At 42.3% G+C, this 8454-nt stretch overlaps 1 protein-coding gene across 1 annotated transcript; it reads right to left on the bottom strand.

The window, feature by feature from the left end:
* Nucleotides 1-2691: 2691 nt before the first annotated feature.
* LOC112089859 lies at nt 2692-5807 on the bottom strand. Its single transcript, XM_024160613.1, has 2 exons — nt 5685-5807; nt 2692-3447 (listed from the first exon to the last, which is right to left on the bottom strand). The coding sequence occupies exons 1-2, from the start codon at nt 5805-5807 to the stop codon at nt 2692-2694; spliced, it is 879 nt and encodes a 292-aa protein (XP_024016381.1).
* Nucleotides 5808-8454: the final 2647 nt, after the last annotated feature.

Here is an 8454-nt window from a genome sequence, read left to right as displayed (position 1 = left end):
AGTGCGATCTCCTTCACTTCCAAGTCGCAGGCCCAACTGGGTCTGATCCACGAACACATGTGCTACTCGGTTTCATCTCGACCAACCCGCATGCCCAAGTCGCACAGTTTTTGGACTTAGCATATTCTCAGCTCGGAAATATTTACCCATGCTCAGAGTTGCCTTACCCACATATCTCCACTCGCAGCTCGTTTCCAGAATTCAATCTCTAAGTGCTGCGAGTAAACCAAGTCGCAGAACCATTTCATACATTCCAAGTCTCCTCAAACCACTTTGCATTCGGGGCAGCGTAACGTCCAGGATATGGATCCAAATGGCTTGATTTCAACTTCAGTGGAAAGAGCACTCAAATATCTCAAACTTTGCTGAAGAAGCCTTTAGCACTTGGGAAGTGGAAGGTTTCCCGGACGGCCCGTTTCTGAAGTGTATTGAAACAATCAAAAAGAAGCTCTTGGACCAGTGTTTGCTCCGGAGACGGTATCTTTCAGAAAATAGCTCCAAAATGGATGATCTTAGATGTTCTGGAAAGAGAACTCAAAGAAATTGAATCTTGATGAAGTCCCTGGCAACTGAATCGGATTGGAAAGCCATCATCCCACGCAATCTTTGTGACTTATCGGATCGGTCTTGAAACTATAACGAGACAGGTGTGTCTTCCGGTGAGCTTAACTCTCAGCTCACGACTCTAAATCCAATGATTTCACTGTTCTGGAACCGTGACCTGATCATCTCCGATTTTGATGCAGACCCTGTAAGCTGAATCAGACGTTAAGACTCCCCGGATGGTTGATCTTTGAAGTGTGTCGAGAACAAGAGATTTATGCTGATCCTTCATGTACCACGGGAAGCTTTTTGGCCGAGGTTTCTGTACCTGCTTGTGATTTTTAGCCGATAATCCTTTAGCCTGTGGTACATACTGAAACCGAACCACACTCCAAATCCAATGATTTCACTGTTCTGGAACTGTGACCCGATCGTCTCCAATTTTGATGCAGGCCCTGTAAGCTGAATCGGACGTTAAGACTCCCCGGATGGTTGATCTTTGAAGCGTGTCGGGAACAAGAGATTTATGCTGATCCTTCATGTACCACGGGAAGCTTTTTGGCCGAGGTTTCTGTACCTGCTTGTGATTTTTAGCCGATATTCCTGTAGCCTGTGGTACGTACTGAAACCGAACCACTCCATGTTCTAATCAGCATTTTTGACCGCATTGGCACCAAACCGGCATTGACCAAGACATGATTTTCACCCGATAAACCTGTTGACCAGCACTAAGCATTTTGGTTGACGGAAAACCTTTCCGGTAAGCTTTTTAGCCGATAAAACCTTCTCTCTGGTACAGCCTGGTGCCGATAACACCCGGGAAGCCATTTTTACCATTTTTCAAGGCTCTAAACATCATTTCTTCATCTGGAACACTTTCTCCACTCCAAATGTTCTCCAAATACCTGTTTTAACCATCCAAACTATGAAAAACTCACTTGGACCTAATGCAAGTTCCTAAACCTTAAAATGCAACCTAAGGACTTAAAATGCATGATATTAAACATGGTTTGGACCTAAATATGCATTTTAAATGATGCAAATTATGAACATATCAGCTCCCGACAAACCTTGTCCGAATTCCGACCAAGTCATGAAAAACTTGGCTTGTCCGAATTTCCAGCTAAACTTCCCAAAAATCCCGGCCAGCTGATTTTAGCTCGGCAAAACTTGATTTATCTCGGCGAAAGCTGGACTTAGCTCAGAATCACCCTACCAAACCCAATTTCCTCCGACCAAACTCATCCGACCTTCCTCAATTAACCCCCTGGTTTTTCCCCATTTCTGATTTACATAACTCATAACTCCCTTAATTAATTTTCCCACTTGGTAAGGTTTTCCCGAACACGGGTGTTACAAGTCTACTCTTGTATGCATCAGTTGCTTTTTACCCTTAGCCTTCTCTTAAATTTTACTCCTTTAGAAAGATCCCTTGAGACCCACCTGAGCATTGAATAAGACCATCTTTGTGTCATAACCTCATCCCTCAGACAAACAAGCTCATTTGAATAACCATCACTAGATACACATGGTTAAAACTTAATGAATGTCAAAATGCTGAAGGATAAGAATACTTGTATAGGTCAGGGTTTGAATTTGTTGCATCCAAAGTCTTCTTTGTATTGCATGCCAGAACTAGTAACTAGAACCATGAGCTTGAAATATGTTTCTGATCAACTCTCTCTCTCTTTCAAGAAATGTGAACTCCCAAACCCCAAACCTCTCTCTCATTTGTTCTTGTTTTCTTGAGGTCAAGCAAATGATAAGTGGGGGGCGGGGGTTGATATATTCATATCATTGCATGTTTAGTATGCTTTTTTGGTCCAAGAATAGAGTCTTATGCATGCATTTTAGATAGATTAATTGTGTTTTATCTTTGTTTTAGAGTTTTAGGACTTTGCATTAGGTCCAAGTGAGTCTTGCATATTTGGAGTGTTAATCAGGTGCATTGGAGGTCATTTGTAGTGGAAAAGATGGAACCAGGTGGAGGAATGGTGAAAGAAGGTGCAAAAATGATGAAATAGGCAAATAAGAGCTTATCGGCAATTTTTATACTGCGGGCAAGTTTCTGTCAGCGATCGAGTCTACCATGGGCTTCCTCATCTTATGCTCGGCCAAAAAACACATATGCGACTCTTTTTAATTTCCCTATATCATCTTGATTCCGCCAGGAGTCGGGAACATGACGCATAAATGATATGTTGATGGAACGGCTCGCATCAAGTTCAACCACAGTGTTCCCATGATTACGTTGTAAATTGCTGGATGATCAGCTACGGAAAACTCCACAACTTTCGTTACTCCTCCTGCTTGCACGGGAAGCCTGATCGTCCCGATTGTCATCGTTGTTTCCCCTGAGAATCCTGTTAATGGCTTCGGGACGGCAGTTACTTCGGACAAATCGATTTCCATCCTCCTAAGGGTTTCGCGGAAGATAACGTCTACCGAGCTTCCTGTATCAATTAATATTCTGGCGACATCGTGATCCCTAATAGTAAGCTCGATCATGAGGGGATCACTATGTGGTGTGTCGATTCCCACTGTTTCGTCTTCCGAAAACGAGATTGTTGTAGCGGGATAGCTCAGAGGCTCCGCCCAGGTAACACTTGCATCGGCTCTCCGCTGGAAAGCTTTAATCAACGATACGGTGCCGAGACAGTATTGCAATCCACCCATTATCATATTGATCCTTCTTCTGGGGTCATCTCGCGGATCCTCGTTATTCCTCCTTCCTTGCTTTTGGTCTTCGCCTCGGTTTCCTTGCTCCTGGTTCGGGGGGTTAACTTTTTCACCTTCTCGCTTCTCGTCTTTGGGTTCCTTTGCAGCTGCGGTTTCTTCAGGCACTCCTGCTGTTCGCTTTGCGGCGAGTCTGGCGGCCAAGAACCGACAGTTTGCTGTTGAGTGCTGATAACACCGTATTTTGACCACTTTTATGGATCGTTTTGAAATACTTTTTCTATGTTTTTAATTGCTTTTAAGTACTTTTATTACGTTTTTCTAGTATTTGTAGTTCCAAGACTCTTTTCAGGTAACTTTGGGAAAAACTTAACAAAATGGATAGAAAACCAGATTTCAGCTACGAGTCAAACCGTCAGAAGTTCACCTCCTATTGAAGGCCTTCTCACCGTCTGATCCAGCTCAAATTTGGAGATCTTAAAGATGGAAGTATCAGCTTTCCAGCACATTTTACAGCTTGGCAATCCAACGGTTCAATCAAAAGATACGCGAAGAGCAAGATGTCTCGTAAACCAGCCGGCAAGCGTATCCACCTGCGGCCAACAGACCATTCCCCGGGGTCACAACCACCGCGACCGCGGCCAGCCACCCATTCCCCTCGGTCACGCACTTCCTGACCGCGGCCAGCTAACTCCGACTTTGAAGACCCATTTCTGAAGCCCGTATCATTTTCTCAGCCTCAATTCCGGAACCCTAGACACCAGAGAGTATTGGAGACTATAAATACATGTCATTTAGGTCGTTTTTGAGGAGAGAAGAAGAGAGACGAAATACTTTACAGAAATTTTACTTTAAGCTTTGTTTTTAGGTTTTAGGGAGAGAGAGATTTGTCTCTTGAACCCTTGTTCTTTCTTTTTCAATTTCGGTTTCTATTCTACTTTTTAATACTATGTTTTTGATTTCGTTCATCATGTCTGAGTAGTTTTATTGTTGGGATTAAGGGATTTTTGATGGGGATCTATATGTTCGATGAGGATTCCATGAGCTTTTAAGCCGAATCTTAGAACTTTTTCTTCTGAATTCGTTTTTACTGCATGAGAGTAGCGTCATGAACTACAATCTGATCCAGATGCTTGGTGACACGAAAGTGTTCATCCGGTGTCAGATCTAGTTTGGTAGAGCAAAACAAACATAGGAGTGGAAACCTACCTATGGGCGATTTGTGAATGCTGACGAGTCTTAAACATAATGCATCTCTTCTTTTCCAGGGCCAGAGTGGAAACCTACTGGTCAGGGTTGAGAGAGATAGTTGTCTATGATCACGACAGTGGCGTATTCATACGTCCGTGACTCCAGTTCGAAAAGTTTAAGCTAAGATCTTATCAAATTTACTCTCTAGCAATGTTTTGAATCGTTCGTACCCCTGAGAAAACTTCCCTGAAGCCCAGCACTCTCTTTTCTTATAGATTCACACCGTTTTATTTCAAGCTTTAGTTTACTATTTTCATTCCCTTTCAATCGATTTTTATTAAAGCAATTAGGTTTAGCCATTTTCTCATTTTTACTCGTTTTCGCTAAGTTTAGTTATTAGGTCATTTTAATTCCCGTTGTTTCTTTTTAGATTTCATTTTTACATTTTAAACACACCACCAAAACCCTCACAAAACTCGCCTGGTTCTAGACTTCCTTACTTTAAATTTCTTTCGAAGGCTTTTGCAGGAAAGATCCTCTTTCCCTGTGGATTCGATCCCTAAGTACTACAATCGATCAGCTGTGCACTTGCGGCTATTGATTTCATTTAGGGTAAAACTTGACAACCCTCGACACACACCAACATCAAGTTTTTGGCGCCGTTGCCAGGGAAGGCACGCGTTTCTTTTCCGCAAAACCCTAAGAAAGGTTGGTAAATCGACTCTAGAACACCTTTTATACTTTTTTTTTGTTTTTGGTTCTTCTTGTTTCAGGTTATGAAGCAATGAACCATATGAAACAAAATTACTACTATGAGGGAGGTTTTTACAACACTCTTCAAGCCACTCGACGCCGAGAAGCACAATACATTTGTGATCTCTCCTCAATGGATCAGAATTCAATCCCGAACCACCACACAAGAGGACTTCTCAGCCACAACAAATCAATTCGCAAATGTTTAGAGGAACAAGGATTCTACTGGGACCACGACCCTTATTCAACTTACAATGATGAAGATATGTCGTCTGTCTCCCAAACCGAGATTGATGATATGCTTCAGGAGCTCAATGAATCTATGGATGATGGGTATTGGGTATCTTGTGAAGTAGATGGAGAATCCTCCATCAAGTTCGTTATAAAGAGGCCATCAAATGAAATTTCTTTGGATCTTCACGTCATGGAAGCCAGTCATCAAGAAAAAGGAGAACCTATTTCTATCCCTAGTGACGATCTTGTCTCTACCGATTCATTCAAGTGTTTTAGAGACGACAAACAAGATCATCAGTCCCTTCCTCTTGATGAACCAAAGCCTTTTTCTCCTTCAGCTCCTCACCACCTTGACTGTAAGACAGACCACGTGGAAGATGAGACACTAATGGTGACATCAAAACCACCATTGGAGGCGCTTTCTAAGACGAAGGATTCCGAGAAGTTTGATGCCCCATTCTCAATCAAGGAAGTGAAATTTCGTGATTCTCTTTGTGATATTGGACCTGCTGTGAATCTCATACCAAAGGCCATTGCAGAGAATATAGGTATTTCGATTTTTCATCCCTCTAAGATTTATATTCACTATGGAGATTTTTCTGGTGCAGCTCTACTTGGTTCCAAACCAGAATTGCCTTTTCAAGGGAAATGTTGTCCTTTTTCTACTGGTTCCCATGCTATGGAGATGATAAACAATGCAACAAAACCCTTGATACTTGGTACTTCATTCCTAGCATCTGTTGGAACACTCATCAACTACCTGCATCAACATATGAGTTTCCTGAAGATCAACAAGAAAACCCCATATCCGGTGATTACTACAAGGAACTCTCATTGTTAGATCATAGGCAGCATAGAAGATCCAATATTTGACCCTGGAGGAGCTACAAAGGATGTTGGATACGTTCTAGAAAGAAGAGCACCCAAAGAAAACGCCGGATTTACAAGCTTGATCAACAAAGGCTCTTCCTTATGTATACCTTCGACTAAAACTCATATGAGAGGTGATGGAGACTTAATTGAAGCAAGAGTGAAGCTTAAATGGCTCTTAAGACTCTTTTGTGAAGACTATCCACAAGGAAAAAGAATTGGAGACAAAAAGCAAGAGGGTCTGTACATCTCTCATAGGACATTCGGCACCGTGGTCGCGTGTGCGCTACCAGCGGCCAACCCATGTTTTTCCGCGATCATGACACTTGCACCCGCAGCCAAACCTCCTTTCCCCGCGGTCGCGACACTTCCACCCGCGGAGAATGCTCTTTATACCGACCCTTGGACAGTTCAAGCCATGGCGACACCTCTCCAACCAAATTGTCCTCACCTTGGATGCTTAACCATCTCCACCACTTCAGATCATAAAGAATCATCTGTCCTTGTATCTTGCAACATGGTTCAATGTCATGAAGTGAGAGAGACCTTATTCACCTCATCATACAAGCATCTAAGACGTTCTCCTATCACAAGTGGTGTTGAAGACTCATGCCTCAAAGGAGCTCCAAGACCGATTTTTGATCGTGGAGGAGACTACCATCTCAAACCTAAGGACAAAATTTCTATTTGGGAATGGCGTTATAAGGGATATTCAAAGGATAGACAAGGAAAAACAAAGAAGACTTGTCCCAAGACATTGCCTTATAAAGACTAAGCAATGTCCAAAACCAAAGTCGAGCTAAACGACTTAAGACAAAAGCGCTTAATGGGAGGCAACCCATTTAGGTATTGTTTTCTTTAGGAATTTTCTTTCTTTTTATTTTGATTTTTTTCTATTTCTTAGTTTCAGGTGTTTCTTATAAAACAAAAAGCCAAAAAAAAATCAAAAAACCCGAAAAAACCAATAAGAAGGATGGTCCCTGACTGCTCGGCCCGGCAGGAACCAAGGAGAAGCAGGAACAAGCCGCGATATAAGCCCCCGCGGTTAGAGCGCGGCCGCGTCTTTCTGACCTCGGCCGAGCACCAGTTTGCCGCGGTCGCGTGGCTCCTGACCGCGATAAATGGTCGTTGAGATCAAACCCGACCCCAAACCACCCACTTCACCTCATTCCACCTCACCAATCTCCACTCCACCTCATTCATCACCCTCCACCACATTCATCACCACCTATCCCCTTCCCAAACCTCCTCGAATGAATCCGGTCCATCACCACCAGCATCTCGGATCCAGATAAGGTCTCTTTGGCCTTACCAATTCGATTATCTATCCATTTTTCTCATCCTATCTCGACTTGTTTCACACTGAGGACAGTGTGATTTAAGTCTGGGGGAGGATTTCATCCCTTTCTAACCACTTTTCTTTCATGAGTCTTGCATTATCTACACTTTTTGCATTTTCCTTTAATTTTTTAAAAATTGGTTTTCAAAACAAAATACGTTTTAAAAGGGAATGGTGAACATGAATCAATGATAATTGACTGTGGGCTTTTAGACTGTTCCTAGTGACATGCTCATTCATGATTTAGGACTAGACTAGGCGGTAGCTAAGCACATTTGAAACGAAGTACCCCAGAGGAATTTGAATGATTTCGATTTAGATGAAGGGATACACTAGCTCTGTTTTATTTTGACTTAATTTGGACTTAACTTTCTCATTGAAGCATTAGACCAGGGAAACGAATCATACATTCAGGACTCCTTTATCCTTTTACCACTCTCTGCTGATCGTGAACCAATCCTCTTTCAAACCACATGCACTCTTGTTTTCTATTAACTTATATGCAGATAAGTGCAAAAACGTTGGAGAGAAAGAGGAACGGCGCAGTTTTTAGTCACCAAGGACAGAGACCTGTGATTTGCCGGAAAATTTCCCGGAAGGATTCAACACAAGAGAAAGCTCACTTTGCCTTAGAAAAATCTCAAATTTTGGTACAATCTCGTCCTCTAGTCTCTCTCTCTTTAAAAGGAATTTCCTTTATAAAACAAAAAAAAAAGGAAATCCGAAAATAAGAAAAGAAAGGAAATAAAAGCCTTAGAGAGTCTAGAGAAGTCGAATTTTATGTCCCAAGGCAACTGGAGTTCGATTTTATGGAGTTTTGGAGATCATTTTCTGATTCCCAGAAAGAA

Source organism: Eutrema salsugineum, unplaced genomic scaffold (genome assembly GCF_000478725.1).
Source record: "Eutrema salsugineum unplaced genomic scaffold, Eutsalg1_0 scaffold_11, whole genome shotgun sequence".
Lineage (NCBI taxonomy): Eukaryota > Viridiplantae > Streptophyta > Magnoliopsida > Brassicales > Brassicaceae > Eutrema > Eutrema salsugineum.
This window is presented reverse-complemented; position numbering and strand designations above follow the sequence as displayed.